Below are 19,249 nucleotides of genomic sequence, written 5' to 3'. Positions count from 1 at the left end.
ACGTTACCGGAAATCGCGGGGAGGGTCAAAGGAGACCCGGTCTCCGAGGCTCATGGCGATGCTGGTCCTAGTACCCGGAAGAGTTACGCGGCCTCTGGGTGGCCAAGTTTGGCGCTTCTTGCCTCGCGGACTCGAGTTTTGGGGCCCAGCCGAGGGGACTGCGAGAGTCTTGCTGAGGCAGTTCTGCGCGCGGCAAGCGGAGGCGTGGCGTGCCTCGGGGCGCCCTGGCTATTGCCTGGGAACCCGGCCCCTCAGCACTGCGAGGCCGCCACCCCCGTGGTCGCAGAAGGGCCCCGGAGACTCCACGCGCCCCTCGAAGCCCGGGGTGAGTGCACACCTGGAACCCTTCTGGTGCTCGTCGCGGCTGTCGGCCAGCCCAGCGGCCACATCCCACTTGGTCGTAACCTCAGACACTACTCCGCCTCCCCTAAAGTTGTCCTTAGCTTGCGCGCCTTACCTGGGTCATGGAATTTCATCCTACATTTCCCGTGCCTTGCGGGTAGTCCCAGTTCTCCACAGAGAACTTGAGACCTTACACCCTCTCCACGTGCCTGGATGCCCCGACTTGGATTTTATGTTAGCGTTTCCATCAAAAAAAAAAAAAAATTAAGTTTCAGGTTTTCTTAAGGGTGTGAACCTAAAGTTTACCGTGATTGAGAAGTCAGAGGACTTTTATAATTTGTCACTTGAGCCCCATCCAGAGTTCCATGTATACGTTGAAATTGAAACAAAAAGTGGAACTTAGTTATGTGTGGATATGCCTTTTTCTTGGGGTTCTCTCGAGTTCTAATTCTGAAATAACTTGAGAGCCACTACCCTGTGGTAAGAGAAGTGGGTTTTTGGAGCTACGGGAAGGTTAATGAGTTAGGCGTAGTTGGCCAACATCATCTTCATTTGGGGAGTTGAATAAGGGTACAAAGAAATAATGGGTGTAATTTGCAAGAAGCTCCACTTTTAGATTCCTCTTCTACTTTGGCATTGTTACTTCTGGAAGCCAGAGTTAGGTTAACCTCCCAAATTTCGTTTGGTCTATTTATCTCAGTATCAGCATAAGCAGATAATTGTTTTTGTGTGTGTGTTTTTGGATTTTGGTTTTTGTTTTGTTTTGAGACGGAGTTTTGCTCTTTTGCCCAGGCTGGAGTGCAGTGGCCCTATCTCGGCCCACTGCAACGTCCGCCTCCCGGGTTCAAGCGATTCTCCTGCCTCAGCCTCCCTTGTAGCTGGGTTTAGAGGGGTCCGCTACCACGCCCGGCTAATTTTTGTATTTTCAGTGGAGATGGGGTTTCACCATGTTGGCCATGCTGGTCTCAAACTCCCGACCTCAGGTGATCCACCCGCCTCCGCCTCCCAAAGTGCTGGGATTACAGGCGTGACCCACCGCGCCCGGCCATAATTGGTTTTAAAGTCATTACTGGAGCTAGGGTCACACATAGTAACAATCGTGGTATTTGAGCTTTTTTTTTTTTTTTCTTTTATTTACATGAAGAGAACTGACTTAGGGAACTTCCCCTGGAGATGAATGCCTTTGTAGTTCAGATCCCAGACCTAACTGCATCCACAGAAACTTTGAGCATTTTCTCATCCCTGAAACATTTTGCACATTTAACATCATGGCCTGTGTGTATGTATATTAAAAACTACTGTCATAAGTTTGTATGGTTAAATGTTTGCATCTTACTAGAATTTTTATGTTTGAAATCCCTGCCCCAGTAGCCTGTTTCCTGGAAGTCTTTAGCAATCACATTTGCTATTGGAGGAGCTTTACTGGCTGGAATGAAGCACGTCAAGAAAGAAAAGGCAGAGAGTAAGTAGATTATCATCTGCTCAGCCCTGTATAAAGGTCTTCCTGGCTATGGACTAGCACCTTTTTTGTTGTTTTTTAGCTTTTTGTTTTGAAACAACTTTAGATTTACCAAAAAAATTGCAAAGATAGCATAGGTTCTACATACCTTTCACCCAGCTTCCCCTAATATTAACATCTTGTATAACCATGGCACATTTTTCATGACTAAGAAATTTTAAATGGCACACAACTATTAAATTACAGATTGTATTTGGATTTCACTTGTTTTTCTATCAATGTCTTTTATTTGTTCCAGGATCCAAGCTAGGATACCACTGCATAACAGTGTTAAAAGATATACTGTGGATAGATTTGACTGGGCAAGATGAAATCTGGAGGGTACGAGGATGACTAAGATGCATGCAGTCCAGCCTTTGAGGTGCACACGGCAGGGAAACAGACACAGAAGTAAAGGATTTTACTAGAGGCGATTCTGCCAGGCCAGAAGGAAGCTTACCATGTTGTGAGAGCAAAAGCAAGTCCCAGCCTTGAGATTTGAGAAGGCTTCCTAGAGATCAGGCAAGGAGCATAGTGCAAGTAGATATTGCATGCCCTCTGTGGATGAGGGGGAGGTGAAAAGAGCCTGGTCAGGAAATGCCAGGAACTGCTCTGGATTAGCACCTTGAAATATTTAGAAATTATTTATAAGAACTTTGCATTTTAGTGAATATCCTAGGACTTTTAAGATTTGGTTTAGAGGTTTTAGGTAAATCTTTAAAGTATTGCTTAAATCTTTCCATTCTTTGGAGTCTCTTTTGATAACATATACAAAGGTTAATGATTAAATCTGGGAATTCATAGGCTTTAGGAACTTAGCAGTGTTAAGTTTTGTACTGACATACATATATATATGAGACTCTTTGGCATAATAAGTAGTATTGGTAAGATTTTCATAGTCTAATAAGCAGTAAGTTTCTTTAGTTTCACAAAGAAACAAAAGCTAGGAAAGTTGTGGTGGGAAAATTCTAGAATATGGAAGCTTTTTTTGACTTTAGTTTGGAATTTCAAGTGCAATTCTAACATTTGTTTTATTTAAAAAATGTATTATTAAATAATTTGAAAAGTCTTCCTAAATAATTTGAGAGTATTTATTTGCTGACATGTTGCATCATTAGCTCCAAACACTTTTTGGTGTATTTCCTACAAACAAGGACCTTTTCTAGCATAACCACAATACAACCATCAAAATTAGAAAATTGACGCTGATAATTTTGCTGCTGTTCAGTCTTCAGATAATCTTCAGGGTATTGTTCATTTGTTTGTTTTTTGAGACAGAGTTTCACTCCTGTTGCCCAGGCTGGATTACAGTTCAGTCTTCCAAGTTCTGCCACTTGATGTCTTTCAGAGCAAAAGGATCTGTTTCAGAACCATACCATCTTGTATCTAGTTGTTCACCTTAGCCTCCTTCATCTGTAACAGTTTCCCAGTCTTTAACTGACTCCCACGACCTTGACAGCTTTGACAGTTACAGGAGAGTTATTTTGTAGAATGCCCCTTAGCTTGGATTTGTCTGATGTTTCCTCGTTCAGGTCATTCGGGTTGTGTACCTTTGGCAGGAATATCACAAAAGTGATGCTGTATTCTCCTTGCATCTGGTCAGATACCACATAGTACCAGTTGTCTCATTACTGATAATGTCCAGTTTGATCACGTGATTAATGTGTGTGTAACAGGTTTTCTACTGAAAAGTTACTCATGTAATTAATGGTCTTTCATGATTTGTATTGACATACGTATACTTACATATTCTGTTCCCGATCCCACTATCAATGTATTCATTTATTTATATCTGCGGACTTGTTTCCTATATATTCATTCAGTTTAAATCCATATTCTCTTTATTTTGATGCCCAAGTTGTCCCAGATTGATCAGCGGGAGCCCCCTTGGAGCAGGCTTCTGCGTCTTTGACACATCTCCAATATTCTCTAAGTTCTGCGTTCCTTCTGCCACAACAAGAGGTTCCAGCCTCATTTTACACTTTCTTTGCCGCAACCCTGGTATCAGCCATTTCTCCAAAAAGCTGTTTCCTTTTAGTGAAGAATGATATTTAGAAGTCAGGTTCTGGGCTCATGATTCTTGGAGTGTGTCTGCTCCCTGGTCCTCTCAGTGGACATGGTGAGAAAATAGATATATTTATGTATATCTATATTTATTTATATCTATATAGATAGAACTTCACACTAGTACCTGCAGTGTATTTCCAGTACTGCAGGGTTCAGCCTAGCTCTCTTTCTCTCCATAGTTGACTCTTGTTTCCTATTGTAACTCTCTTCTCTTTAATATACTCATTTATTTCATCAATTTCCTGTGTGTAACTAAGGTCCCGTCACCACTATCACCTCCCCACCCAGCTGCCCTCCTTAGCACCCTCAGGATCAGACTCCCTATGCCAGGCCACCCACCGCACCCCACTTGTTTAGACATTCAGCTCTAGGCCACTGCGTCCCCTCCCTGCCCCCAGCATGGACACAGCTAATGGCTTAGGACTGAATTATTCCTGAAAAAGAAGAAATATTTTTTCCTTTTTTACAACATACCATAGCATTTCATTTGATTTTGTTTTAATGTTTTGTGCTTATTTTTCTGAAAAGATTTTTTTAGCTTCTTGAAAACTGAAACTGTTTTTTCCACATTTTGTGCCCCCACCATGAGTAGCGTAGTACTGGCCATATGTCAGGTATTTGAGTACCTCTGGTTAAATTGACTTTTTTTTTGGTGTCTATGTTTTTGTCTCCTTAAGAGTTAGAGAAGGAACGGCAGCGACACATCGGCAAGCCTTTACTTGGGGGACCGTTTTCCCTCACAACTCATACTGGGGAGCGTAAAACTGACAAGGACTACTTGGGTCAGTGGTTATTGATTTATTTTGGCTTCACTCATTGCCCTGATGTCTGTCCAGAAGAACTAGAAAAGATGATTCAAGTCGTGGATGAAATAGGTAAGAAAGCCATCACTAACTAAACAAAGTATATGTTTACTTAATGTTACCAGGTTTTTCACACCCTTGTATTATTGTTAGGTGGGGTTTTGCAATTATGTGATTTGTAAGAACATAAAATCTCAGCATTTGGCTTGTTTGTTGCTTTGAATCTTGTGACCTTATTCTCCGCTGAAAGAAGCTTGTTTTGATGTTAAATGTTAGATCACTTAAAAATGTCAGTGTGGTCTCCCTTAACTCTACTTTTGTGTCCCTTCCTTTGCATCACTGATGCCGCCATTGCCTCTTCCCCACTGATTGTGACAATTAAATTAGGAAATCTTTGCAATGGTCTGCAGTCTGTGGCATTTTACTAGTACCAGTAAGAAGGAAGGGTGCCTCCTCCATACAGTGAATTATTTCAGGATATTCAGCTCTTATTAACAATTTACCTTCTTGCCCTTGAGATATGGTGGGAATGAAAAAAACTACAGATACTGGAGTGGATTCAGAGATAAGATAGCCACATGACATTATCCAGGGGAAGAACATTTATGTGCTGGTGCAGGCATTTGATAGGATATGTAACCTTGTATTATCCACCACAGATAATACTACTGTATATGGGTCTCCTCCTCCTAAAGGCCATCCCTTCTCCATCCCCTTCCCCGTCCTCTTCCTCTTCACCTGAATGTTAAGATGTCCATCTGTTTCCAAAACACCTAGCTGTCCAGCACGTCCTATACTCTCCTGTTATTGCTGGTTTTCTTTGTCTTTTCCCTTAGGGTGTGAATACGGACTAATTGGAACTCTCTTTCAGATAGCATTACAACTCTGCCAGATCTAACTCCACTTTTCATCAGCATCGACCCAGAGAGGGACACAAAAGAAGCCATCGCAAATTATGTGAAAGGTATTTTTTTTAATAATACTTTACATTTATTTAGCCTTAAAGTTTTTGGAATATCAGTTCATTTGAACCTTACAGTGCCTTGTGAAATAGGACAAATGGTATTATCACCAGTTTTGTGGGTGAATAAAAAGGTGAAGCTAGGAATTGTTATTATGGATAGTTAGTGCATAAGTAAGAAATGGGTTTCTCAATTCCTGATGCAGTGCTCTTTATATTTTGTCACAGAGAAAGGATTTGAACTTGGCCTTCATGTATCAACTAAGTTAATCGAGCCTTGAATTGAGAGTAAGGACACATTGCTTCTAATTCCAGCACTGTAACTCATTCTCTGCATTGTAAAATCAGAACAAACATATATTCTGGAAGTATGTTCATTGGTAGATTAAAGATGAATAATTAAATATAAACATATTTTGAACTCAGCGCATGTTTTATAAATTTAAAACATTTACTGTAACAGGCCGGGCATGGTGGGCCTGTAATCCCAGCACTTTGGGAGACCAAAGTGGGTGGATCACCTGAGGTCAGGAGTTTGAGACCAGCCTGGCCAACACGGTGAAGCCCCGTCTCTACTAAAAATACAAAAATTAGCCAGGCACGGTGGTGCACACCTGTAATCCCAGATATTCGGGAGGCTGAGGCAGGAGAATTCGCGTGAACCTGACAAGCGGAGGTAGCAGTGAGCTGACATCACGCCACTGATCTTCAGCCTGGGCAACAGAGCTAGACTCTGTCTTAAAAATAAATAAAACATTTACTATGACAAAATAACTGTTGTTTAATTGACACATAACAGTTGTACATATTTATGGGGTACAGAGTCCCTATCCTCCCCAACCCTTTCCAGCCTCTAGTATCCACAGTTCTTCTCTCTACTTCTGTGAGATCAACTTTTTTAGTTTCCACGTATGAATATGCAGTATTTATCTTTCTGTGCCTGACTTTTTTCATTTAATATATTAATAGTATCCTCCAGGCTCATCTCCATTGCCACAAATGACAGGATTTCATTCTTTAATATGGCTGGGTAGTATTCCATGACGTATGTATACTGCATTTTCTTTATCCATTCACCTGTTGATGAGTACTGTTGGATTTCATATCTTGGCTATTGTGATTAGTGTTGTGGTAAACAGGAATGCAGACGCCTCTTCAATATACTGTTTTCATCTCCTTTGGATATATACCCAGTAGTGAGATTCCTGGATTGTATTGCAGTTCTGTTTTTAGTTTTCTGAGGAACCTCCATACTGCTATCCACAATGGTTATACTAATTTACATTTCCATCAATGGTGTGTGTGAGGTATCTTTGTTCTGAATCATTGTCAGCATTTGTTATTTTTTTGTGTTTTTGGTGATAGTGATTCAAATTGGGATGAGATACCTAATTGTGGTTTTGATTTGCATTTCCCTTGTGATTGGTGATGTTGAGCATTTTTTCATATACTTGTTGGCCATCTGTATGCCTTCTATTGAGAAATGTCTATTTAGATCATTTGCCCTTTTTAAAAATGGTATTTGTCTTTTTGGTGTTGAGATGATTGAGTACATTCTGGATATTACTCCCTAGTCTGATGAATAGTTTGCACATATTTTCTCCCATTCTCCAGGTTGTCTCTTCATTCTGTTTATTGTTTCCTGTGCTGTGCAGAAGCTTTTTATTTTGATATAACCCCATTTGCCTATTTTTGCTTTTGTTGCCTGTGCTCTTGAGGCCTTATCTATCAAATTTTTTCTCAGACTAATGTCCTGAACTGTTTCCCCTGTTTTCTTCTACTAATTTTATAGTTGCAGATCTTCCATTTGTCTTTCCTACATTTATATTTGATTTTTGTATGTGATAAAAATAGGGATCTAGTTTCATTCTACTATGTAGGGATATCCCGTTTTCCTAGCGCCGTTTCTTGAGGAGACTGTCCTTTCCCCAGTGTGTGTTTTTGGTGTCTTTGTCAGAAATCAGTTGGCTTAATTTCTCGGTCCTCTATTCTGTTCCATTGGTCTGTGTGTCTGTTTTTATGCCAGTACCATGCTGTTGTGGTTACTATGGCTTTGTACTATGTTTTGAAGTCAGGTAGTGTGATCCTACCAGCTTTGTTCTTTTTGCTTAAGATTGCCTTGGCTATTAGGGGTCTGTTGTGGTTTCATAGGAATTTTAGGATTGTTTTTTCTGCTTCTAAGGAAGGCATTACTTTCAATGGAGGAATTTCAATCAAACACCTCTGTATGCTAGTTAAAAGCTGTTAGGCACTTTTAAAGACTGCAGATTATAGTAGAATTGAGAGTGGATGCTTAGGTTCTAATTCATCTGTGAGAATGGGCAAGTTTAATTTCTCTAGACTCAAGTTTCTTCAGCATATGTGCTTAAAAATCAGGAATCTGAATTTTAATTATGTTAACATTGATTTAATAACTGGTTAAAAGCACTAAAGAATAGTTTTATATTTATATTTATTATATGACACATTCAAATACATATCTTCTAAACTTTGAGGTTATTTAAAGATATGTTTTATGAAGGATCTGCTGTATGTATAATTACTTTTAACACATTTATTAAGGTATAATTGACATGCAATAAAGTATAGATATTTGAAGTATATAATTTGTTGCCTTTTGTAACTGAAACCATCCCACAGTCAAGAAAATGAACATACCTGTTACCCTCAAAAGTTTTCCTTTGCCTTTGTTAGTCCCTCCCTTTTTCCCTCCCCAATCTCCCGTCTGCAGAACTGCTTTCTATTGATAAAGATTAGTCTGCACTTTCTGTGTATCATAGTTCATTCCTTTTTGTTGCTGACTAATAGTTCACCGATAGACATTTGAGTTTTTTGCATTTATTGGCTGTTACAGATAAAGCTGCTAAGAACATTTATGTACATGTTTTTGTGTAGACACATGCTTTCATTTCTTTTGAGTAAATAGGATAGGAATGGTTAGATCATATGGTAGGTGTATTTTAACTTTCTAAGACACTGAGAACCTGTTTTCCAAAATGGTATATTTCTGCATTCCTGCCAGCAGTATATGAGAGTCCCAGCTCCTCCACAGCATCACCACTCTTGGTGTGGCCAGTCTTTTTAATTTTAGCCACTCTAGTAGGTGCTTAGTGATATCTCATTGTGTTTTTAGCATACATTTTCTTAATGACTGTTAATGTTAAGCTTCTTTTTATGCTCTTATTTGCCATCTGTATTACCTTTAGTGAAGTGTCTGTTCATATCTTTTGACCGCTTTTTATGGAGTTCTTTGTTTTCACATTATGTGTATATGTATTATTTATATTCTGGATACAAGTTAGGTATGTGGTTTGCAAATATTTTCTGCCAGTCTGTGGCTCGTCATTTCAGTCTCTTAACAGTGCCTTTCAAACAGCAGTTTTCAGTTTTAATGAAGTCCAAATTTATCAGTTTGTCCTTTTAATATAGTGCTTTTGGTTTGGTATATAAGAAATCTTTGCCTAACCTGAGGTTACAAAGGTTTATGTTTTCTTCTTGAAGTTTAGAGTTTTTACTACGTATACTTAAGCATAATTTATATCTACAGTTTATAGGTTTGTCAGAAATTTGGGCAATAGTGTAGTCATTTCATGAAGCAATGAAAAACAGATATTTATGAACTCGTTGAGTTATGCACAGTCTTCAATTTAAACATGTGTTATATCGGCAAAAATCACATATTACTAACCAAACCATAATATCCCCAAATAAGTAGACATTTGAGTTGCTGTACCTAACCAAAACACCAGATTTTATGGTAATTTTCAACAGAACATAGCGATTGATGATGTAGTCATTACTAGTTGCATTTTGGGGAGATTTTTAAAACTTTAACTTGGTATTTAGAAAAAAATGCAGTTTCAGCAATTTAGTTTTAAAAAAAGTTTGAATGTGCAGCTAACTCAGGCTTCATTCACCTTTCTCTTTATTTACTCAGAGTGGAAAAAGAAAGCCTGTCTTTTCAGAATCTGAACAATGTCTCATTTAGAATGATGAGTTCATCCAAGGAACAAAAATTGGCTTCTGTACCTTTAGAAAAAGGAACTGCTGTTAAATGTTGGGCTGTCATTTCAGTAGTTTGATGAATCCAGTTGTTTTAAGTGACCTCTACCGGTTCACTTACATGAATTCCAAAAACTTAATAGCAGATACACGCTGTGAATGATTTGCCCTTATTTCAGAACTTTGTTAAGATTGCGTTTTGGGGATGACTAGTATTAATTAATTAACCAGTTTTTTTAAATCAGAAGTAAAGAGTAGAACTTGATACCAGTGTTGAAATTATTTGCAGGAAAATAAGACACAGGTATTTTGACCTGATATGAACTTAGTTGTGAAGCAAATTTTTTTCCCCATATGATGCCATGAAAAGTTATAGTATTTAATTTATGATAATATTTTTAAGCTTTAGTATATCTCAGAACTACGTGTGACTACTTCTTAAAAATCAATTTAAAATGTGATACAAGTGATTTGAAAATATTCCCTCCAGGTCTTTACTAGATAGTCATAAAAAGATTTGACTTATATATTACAAAGGAGAATTTTCATTTGTTCTTTGTGAATTTCTTCTCCTTTTCCTTTGAATCGTGAAGAAGCGTTTGGAGACTCACAGGAAGAAAGTGGCGGTAGAGCTGCTTTACAACTGATACATTTTTTGAAGTAGAGATGGTTGTTTTACTGGCTTCTCATTTTTCACTGTCTCTCTCATTTTTTATTTAGAATTTTCTCCCAAACTGGTTGGCTTGACTGGCACGAGAGAAGAGGTTGATCAAGTGGCCAGAGCATACAGAGTGTATTACAGCCCTGGCCCCAAGGACGAAGATGAAGACTACATAGTGAGTAAATGTTCCAGTTTTAACCCATGGACCAGCTCCCAGATCCCAAATAGTCATAAGGCTTTCAATGACTGACTAGCTTCTGAGAAGAGAGAATACCTAAGATTATTGCAAAGTCCTTAGGAATTTTTTTTTTTTTTTTTTTTTTTTGAGATGGAGTCTCATTCTGTCATCCAGGCTGGAGTGCAGTGGCACAATCTTGGCTCACTGCAACCTCCGCCTTCCAGATTCAAGCAGTTCTCCTATGTCAGCCTCCCGAGTAGCTGGGATTACAGGTGCGCGCCACCACACCTGGCTACTTTTTTATATTTTTTGGTAGAGACAGGGTTTCACCACGTTGGCCAGGCTGGTCTCGAACTCCTGACCTTACCCGCCTCAGCCTTCCAAAGTACTGGGATTACAGGCGTGAGCCACCGCACCCAGCCTCCTTAGGAATTTTGAATATTTGAAAGGATAATAGAAGCATGTTTTTTACTTTTTATTTATTTTCGAGACGGAGTCTCACTCCATCACCCAGGCTGGAGTGCGGTGGTGCGATCTCGGCTCCCTTCGACCTCCGCCTCCCGGATTCAAGCAATTCTCCTCCGTCAGCCTCTCGCGTAGCTGGGATTACAGGCATGTGCTCCCATGCCTGGCTAATTTTTGTATTTTTAGTAGAGAAGGAGTTTTGCCATGTTGGCCAGGCGAGGCTAGGGGGTCTCGAATTCCTGACTTCAGGTGGTCTGCCCTGCCCACCTCAGCCTCCCAAAGTGCTGGGATTACAGGCCTGAGCCACTGCGCCCAGCCAGAAGCAGTTTTTTAAAAGATGATTGTTTGATTTATATTCACTGTTCTCATAATTCAATTGCCTGTTTTTCTCTTATAGTGGCATATAGGATTTTAGGGCAATTTAAAACCAGATACTTGGGTGCCATGTTGGAAATAAAGAGAAGCCATCATTTGGAACAACACTTATTTTAAAGAGATTGTGTTGGTTCTCACTGTGTCCCCAGTAGAGGTATCAGAAATTGCACTTTTGGAGAACCAGTTTTAGGCCATGGAGAACTGCATTTTTAGGTTGAATGAGAATTCTGAAAAGCAAAAGATAAAAGGTTTATTTGCCCATTGACTATATGCCTTGGACAGTTAGGCGTTAAATATGTGCTTTTTAATGATAAGGAACAGAAATTCTGTTGTACTTGTGTAGCTCTTAAATTAACTATCTTCATATTGATCAGCACTGCCCCAGAAGCCTTAAGGTCATGCCCAAGTTACTGTGTTTCTTTTCTTGTCAGTGGTTTCACAGTGAAGCACCAAAAGGCATAAGCACCACCACTATCCACCAATTTTCTTCTCAATTTGGACATTTTTCTCCTATCATATGAAGAGTCGGCATTGTATTTTAGCATTATTTCAGTATTTTTCTTAGTTGTCATACTATGTTTTTTCTATAATATTGTTTGGGCAGAGTAATCATAAGAGCCTTTCTAGCTGCGAAGCTGTCTTTGTAGAAAGAAAGATGGCCAAGACCCTGTGTCACTGATCCAGCAGCTCCCCATGGCCCATCCCAAGAGTTGAGATGCAGAGGGGATGGGATGTCTCACTGCAGTGCTTTGTCTCGACAGCCAACTATGGTTTCTCTGTCCCTTTGAACCTGGAACATGTGTGCCCCTGGAGCCTACAGCCTAAATTAAAAGCAAGCTTCTGGCCCGTTTGCCTTAATTAAGCCTACACAGTAATCCTGTCTTCCAGATGTGGTGCCTCGTAGAATTAGGGAAACTTGGATTCCTTGGAGTAAAAGATGAGAAAAATGAGCACTTTTCTTTAAGCCTTAATTGTAAGGAAAGTAGAGGGACCCTCCTCTGTTTTCCTCTTGCTGCTGCTCTAGCAGAATGAGAGAAGAGCAGAGAGCCACAGTGGCCAAAAGAGGAAACCATAGGAAAAGGACTTTCCGGACTTCTGTCTTTATAGAGAGTTGTATTAACTGGTTTTGAGTTTATCTGATGATGACAGCAGGAATAGATGAGCTCATCAGTCTGATTTCCAGCATTAAATGAGTTATATTAAATTGTTTAAATGTATACAGTCCTAAACTAGGTAACACTCCATAGTCTGATGCTTAGAACTCATAACTCAGAGTCAGAAAGTCAAATCAGAAAGCAGTTGTACAAATAAACCCAAACAGCCTGCAAAACTTAAATTGAAAACATTCAGTTACATTGACAAGAGATTTTGCTGAAACCAAAGTGCTGCTCAGGGCAAGAAGGGAGGGGGTTTTGGTCAGACTGCTATCACATACCCAACTCTACTCAACTGCCCCTCTGCATTTTCTATTTAAAATACTTTGAAACCTTTAATCGTGTAGCCTGCCTTGCCTGGTTAGTGTTGATTTGGCAAGAATGTATCTCATTCATGTCTGCCTGTAACAGCAGTGGGCAGCTAGGTGCCAGTGAGATCATGGAGCAAACACAAGCCTGGGCACTGAAATTTATACTCACAACACAGATAATCCAGAATATGGATATTAATGTTTTTAATTACAAATGAAAATGAAAATATGTAAGTCTTATGGAAACTTCTTGGACCTTGTAGAATGTATCTTTGGCCCCATTTTGAGAAATACTGGCCTACTGCCATAAGAATATGACTTTTGATGAGATTCAATGAGGAATTCATGCTGTACATTTGCTAAATCATCCAATAGGGGGAGACACTTTCCAGCTTCTTAGGTTTTTCATTAGTATGACTTCAGTCCCTTGAGGTCACAGATTTTCATCCATAGGATGGTTTGGGAAACTTCTGTTAACATTTAAGGACCTGCAGGAAGTAAGGGGGTACCTTTAAGGTTAACGTTGAGATGTAATGGAATGAAGTTTTCTTAATCCCAAACAACAGCAACAACAGGCAAGCTTCTGGCTTTTGATTGGACTCTTCAGAGTGATCGAACTGGGTATACCAAATATTTGGGATTCCATAGAAAGCTGGATCTGCACATTATTGTATTTTATATATATAATACTATATTATTATATAGATATTAGTTAGAAAATACTTTTGAAAAAAGAATACAAATAGCTTTCAAACCTAAATGTTCAGTTTCATAATAAAAGAAATGTGAATTGTATAATGAGGTAACATTTTTCTCTTGGCTCAGCAGTGGTCAGAAAATCTGCAAATATATTGTCAAAATTGGAAAAGCAGGAAATAAACTGCAGGAGTGAATTTGGAACAGCAGGCACACTCATGCATTGTTGATAGGAATTAATCTCATACACCCTCTTCAGAGGGCAGTTTAACAGTATTTCTCACATTTAAAGTGATATACTTTTTATGCAAGAGATTCTACTTTTTGGACTTTATCCTATAAATATACCCTATGGCATTGTTTTTAAAGAGAAAAAACTGAAAATCCAGTAACCATTTTTTAACTACTGTGTATAATCTAATGTAGAACAATGTCCAATGTATTGTTAAATGAGAAAGCAAGTACTGTAGAATATATTGTTACTTGTGTATAAAAAAAAAAAGTGGTAGTGGATATATACACATAGTAGATGCAGAGAATTTCTTTGGAAGGATACAGAAGGAACTGATGGCATTGGTTCACTCTAAGGGGAACTGAGGCACTCTGGGTGTGAAGAGGGGGAGAGACATTTTCATTGTATACATTAATTGGATATTCGTTTTCTATGTGCATATATTACCTTTTCAAAAAATAATTCACACTAAAACGTAACTTGCACACTAGAAAAACTGAGTTGCTGCTCTCCATTAGAATTGGAGCTAGAGGCAACGTGGTGATAAAAGTTTGTGGACTTTGAAACTGGACAGGTTCTAGGTTTTAAAGTTAGGCCTGGCACTTATCAATTATATAATTTACTCTCTCCAGCCTGTGATATCATTTGAAGAGGAGGAGAATACCTGTTTCATGGCTTAAGATGACATGTGAAAGAATTTGTCAGTTAATGCTAGTGTCCTTTTTCTATACAAGGAAGTACTAGAACTTGGAAGACCTCTGTATTAGAATAAATGTCAATGTGCTCTGTCACAACCCAAAGGAATATTGAGGAGTGACCTCTGACAAGTTCGACAGATACAGATAAAACAATATTTTTGTTGTGTACTACAAGGTAATTTATATTAAGAACACTCAGAAAATAAGTCCCACATACTGTAATTTGTTTTTTTTAACAGAGAATAGAGAAAAGGAAGAAATAGGGAGAAAGAGTGATGTAAGCTACAGAGTAAGGCTTGAAGAGAGAACTGGAGACTTAATTCTGATTTCAGTATCAAATATGTGGAGAAACATAGCCCCCCGTCTTGCTCCTGCAGTGAACTATCCCACAGCACTTGGAATCCAGTTGTTGGTGCTCTTTTGGTGTACATTCTTTCCTTATGTGGGTAGGCAAGTGCTCTTTCCATTTGCTATCTTAAGAATGTGTGTATAAAAAATAATACCCTCACAGACATATAATGCGTGCTGGGGTATGTTTGGGAGGTGTCTCCAGTTTGGTATTTGTAGTCACATTCCTGTCTTTCTTTGTCTTGCCAAATAGCAGTCAAGCCTGCAATAAATTCCAAGGACTCTAAGTGCCAAATCTCAATTAAAATTGGATTTTATGGAAGTGTCTAACTAAAAAATCTGATGACTAATCTAAGTTAAAGTTAGAGCTGGGACCATTTTAGGACTTTGCTGGGAAAATGGATGCTGAGTTTACGATGACTCTGTGGTTAGGGGGGCAGCATTTATGCTCCCGAGGATTTGCTTTCCAGGTGATGGATTGATTTCAGATAGGATTATTCAGTGGAGGAGACAAAAATTTCCTTGGGGAGAAAAATGTTTCTTTTCCTGTTTCTGTTTGAATTACTAATATTAAAACTAAATATTGTTCAAATTTATAGATTATTTAAACTAATGATTAGTTTTCTGATTTCTTCTCATAAAGCATGGTAAGCAGAATTTTGGCAGTAATGAATGACAACCAGTTCTTTCTAAAACATGAATAAACCCAAGAACTTACTAAAGAAAGCAGTTTTTCACCAACACTTAATTCCATGTGATGTCTTTTTGTAACATGTTTAGGGTCTGAGGAGATATCTTACTCAAAAATGAAGGTATTTTTCAACAAGCATTGCTATTCCACAAACATTGACTGCTTTATGAAAGCCTGCAGCAGCTATTTCTTAGAAGGTGAATTCTTTTCTCAGAGAGTGTGTGAGTAAATATGTTAAGGATTAAACCAAAAGAATTTCAGGTTCTAGCTGATGTGACAAGCAATAACCAGTGCAGATGTTTAGGACACAAAAGATTTTAGACAATTTTTGTTAGAAATTTGCTGTAATAGACTTAAGCCTATTCCATAAATAATAGATGCTGTAAAGGTTATTTAAGCATTAATGTAAAGTTCTCTTATCTTGCAGCATACATTCAGTAAAATAAGCAGCTTATTTTGGTAATCTTTGTCACACTCTCCCCCCTTTTCTCTGCAGGTGGATCACACAATAATAATGTACTTGATTGGACCAGATGGTGAGTTTCTAGATTATTTTGGCCAGAACAAGAGGAAGGGAGAAATAGCTGCTTCAATTGCCGCACACATGAGGCCATACAGGAAAAAGAGCTAGCCAAAGCAGTGTTGCTGGATGCATTATTCTCTTGCTAAGAGGAAGGAAACTGTCTGGCATAGGAGCCTATATAAATATAAACATATGTACGTGCACTCTACAGAATGGCCTTCATACCATGAGAACATTTCTGTTTTGGATGGGGATGTTACCCTTGCGTTCAACCAAAATTGATTCTTGGAACTGTAAAGATTACAACCCAAAGTCTCCCAGGAAGCTGTGGGGAGACCAGAGGATCAAGCTGAAGTGAAGCCAGTGAAGAGCCCACCTGCGGAAGGACATGGCGGGGCGAGGCACAGCCAGTGCATTTCTGCCTGCGAACAGGCCCTCCCAGCAGCTTTGCCGCCTCTGCATCATCTTGGACCCTTGCTCAAATAGCTGTGGGACTGAATTTCACAGAAAAGAATATAATTTCCATAGTGCTCTTGCTTGCTTCTTCTTGAGTTCTTTGCTTTTCTGAGTTCTTGGTGGCTAATAACAGTCAGATTAGGGTCTCTGCCATTCAGAGTTGATGCTTGAAAACTTTAGTTTTCCTTATTAATGAATATCACTATCAGATTTGACTAATGAAGAGGAAATCTATTGTTTGGGGGGAAAAAAACATCAGTTTGATTTCTCTAGGGGTTCCTTTATGTGATTTTTAGCTAAGTGGTGTGCCAGGTTTTCAGTGACATACCAAATGGAAATAAGAGGATATTGATCACGAGTGTGATGCTGAGTACCTTTCTGCATACACTGGATTGTACTTTGTGTAAAGTAAACATACTCAGTTTTGCTGTTCAGACAAGCGTGATCTTTTTCATGGGTGATGAGTGGGTGCATAGATGGCTGCACACAGTTCTCAGGGAAGAGACCCACAGGCTCCAGCAGGCAGGTGGGTGGGACGCTTGCTGAAGTGCAGGTTCCCAGACCCAGAGCTGAATTCACTGAATCTGCAGTATGATGCAGAGACCTGCTTCCATGACAGATACCCCAGGTGACTCAGATGCTGGCAGACTGGGACCATCCCTTAAGAAAGTGTTTTTTGGGGAAATAACTTGCCTGGCACAATGGCTAATGCCTATAATCCCAACACTTTGGGAGGCCAGAGCCTGAGGATTGCTAGAGGTTAGGTGTTCAAGACAAGCCTGGGCAACATAGTGAGACACCCCCCCCCCCCGCCCCCATCTCTACAAAAGATTTTTTTGGCATGGTGGCACATGCCTGTAGTCCTGGCTACTCAGGAGACTGAAATGGAGGATCACTTGAGCCCAGGAATTCAAGGCTTCAGTGAGCTATAATCACACCACTGCATTCCAGCCTGGGCAACAGAGTGAGACCCTCTAGATATATGTATGTAGAGATACAGAAATTAAAATTAATTTAAAAATAAATAAATTTGACCCTTCTTTTGGTGTGTCAGCCATTGAAGAAAATGATTATTGAGTGATAGAATGAATCTTGGCTTTTGTTTCTAAATTTAACTGCCCTAGAATCCCGGGTTTGGCCTTTTTCTGCCAGAAGCTGCTGCCCTAGGGGCAAAGTTCTCCAAAAGTTTTTCAGTAAATCCTAAGATGCAACAAATATAATGCCTAGATAGACAACAGATTCTTTTTACATGATATGTTTCTACACGCACATGATAGAGGTCTTTTGGTTTTTAAATTCTCAATACTTAAACCTAAATATATCAAAGTAAAAGTATGTGAAAAAAAACTATGCTAGTTGTAGGTTGAATAATGTTCCCCAAAATTTATACATTGAAGCCCTAATCTCAGTACTTTAGAATGTGACTGTAATTGGAGATAGGGTCTTTAAAGAGATAGTTAAATTAAAATGAGGCTGCTAGGTTGGCCCTAATTCTATATGACTGGTGTTCTTAAAATAATAGATTAGCTGGGCACAGTGGCTTATGCCTGTAATCCCAGCACTTTGGGAGGCCGAGGCATGCAGATCACCTAAGGTCAGGAGTTCGAGACCAGCCTGGCCAACATGGTGAAACGTCGTCTGTCTCCTAAAAATACAAAAATTAGCCAGGCATGGTAGCGGGTGCCTGTAATCTCAGTTACTCCGGAGGCTGAGGCAGGAGAATCGCTTGAACCCAGGAGGCAGAGGTGGCAGTGAGGCAAGATTGCGCCATCGCACTCCAGCCTGGGCGACAGAGCAAGACTCCGTCTCAAAAAGAATAGGAGACACAGTGAGATGACCATGAGAAGCCAGAGAGAAAACAGCCATCTTACAAGCCAAGAGAGAAGTTGTGAGAAAAAAAACAAAAACCCTGCTGACTCCTTGATTTTTGCCTTCCAAGCTCCAGAACTGTGAGGAAATAAATGTCTGTTGTTTTAGCCACGAAACCTGGTAAGGCAGTCCTAGCAAGCTAATACAATAGCCTGTTCCTTAATAAACAACTGCAAGATTTAGTTTATAGAAACCAACTCGGAAGCAGTTGGTTTGGAATGACTTTCCTAGGAATCTGGTCAAGAAAGGAACTTACTGAAAGACTATTCTCATTTAACAAGAGAGATATTAAGTATCTCAAAGGCCAAATCTTTAAAAAGATTATCTGTTTTAAGCCACAAAACATTTGTGTGGATCCCTTTGCAGCAAGTTTGCTCTTAGATAAAATTCAGTCTTCGTTCTCAGCTGTTGCAGGTTAAGGCTTGTGAAATGATCCAAAAAGGGAACAGCAGCTTTTGGAGAAAACTTTTATTTGTTCTTCATTCTAGTGTCAAGTTTAAAGGCTTGAAGTCAGAATGTTAGAAGTGGGGAAGGGGACCTTAGAGGTGACGTCTTCCAGATGTTCCTGTTTATGCACAAGGGGACAATCTTGGAGAATTAAGGCGCAAAACTCGGGTCCCAATTTCTAGGTAGGTTCCTGTTTGTTCTGCTGCTATCGTGCGCTTATGGTGACTGTGTGAATCCAACCAAAACAGAGGTTCCGTATGCCAGTGGGGCAACCTTTTTCAGCTGCAAATCTTGGGAAATCAAAAGCAAGGCTGTTTTTTTCTTTTCTTTTCTTTTTTGAGACAGAGTTTCACTCTTGTTGCCCAGGCTGGAGTGCAATGGCGCAATCTCAGCTCACTGCAACCTCCACCTCCCAGGTTCAAGCAATTCTCCTGCCTCAGCCTCCCAAGTAGCTGGGATTACAGGCATGTGC

At 39.5% G+C, this 19,249-nt stretch overlaps 1 protein-coding gene across 1 annotated transcript; it reads left to right on the top strand.

The window, feature by feature from the left end:
- On the top strand, positions 1-16,900 carry SCO1 (synthesis of cytochrome C oxidase 1). Its single transcript, XM_019013464.4, has 6 exons — positions 1-325; positions 1,714-1,804; positions 4,585-4,782; positions 5,582-5,674; positions 10,394-10,509; positions 15,979-16,900. The coding sequence occupies exons 1-6, from the start codon at positions 53-55 to the stop codon at positions 16,111-16,113; spliced, it is 906 nt and encodes a 301-aa protein (XP_018869009.3). The 5' UTR covers positions 1-52; the 3' UTR covers positions 16,114-16,900.
- Positions 16,901-19,249: the final 2,349 nt, after the last annotated feature.

Source organism: Gorilla gorilla, chromosome 19 (genome assembly GCF_029281585.2).
Source record: "Gorilla gorilla gorilla isolate KB3781 chromosome 19, NHGRI_mGorGor1-v2.1_pri, whole genome shotgun sequence".
Lineage (NCBI taxonomy): Eukaryota > Metazoa > Chordata > Mammalia > Primates > Hominidae > Gorilla > Gorilla gorilla.
The sequence above is the reverse complement of the archived record's forward strand: the minus strand, read 5'-3'. Positions and strand labels throughout refer to the sequence as shown.

Coding starts and splice junctions, on each gene's coding strand:
- SCO1 (XM_019013464.4), top strand. CDS start 53: ATGGCGATGCTGGTCCTAGTACCCGGAAGAGTTACGCGGCCTCTGGGT. Junction 1,805..4,584: donor CAAGAAAGAAAAGGCAGAGA/GTAAGTAGATTA, acceptor TGTCTCCTTAAG/AGTTAGAGAAGGAACGGCAG. Junction 4,783..5,581: donor TCAAGTCGTGGATGAAATAG/GTAAGAAAGCCA, acceptor ACTCTCTTTCAG/ATAGCATTACAACTCTGCCA.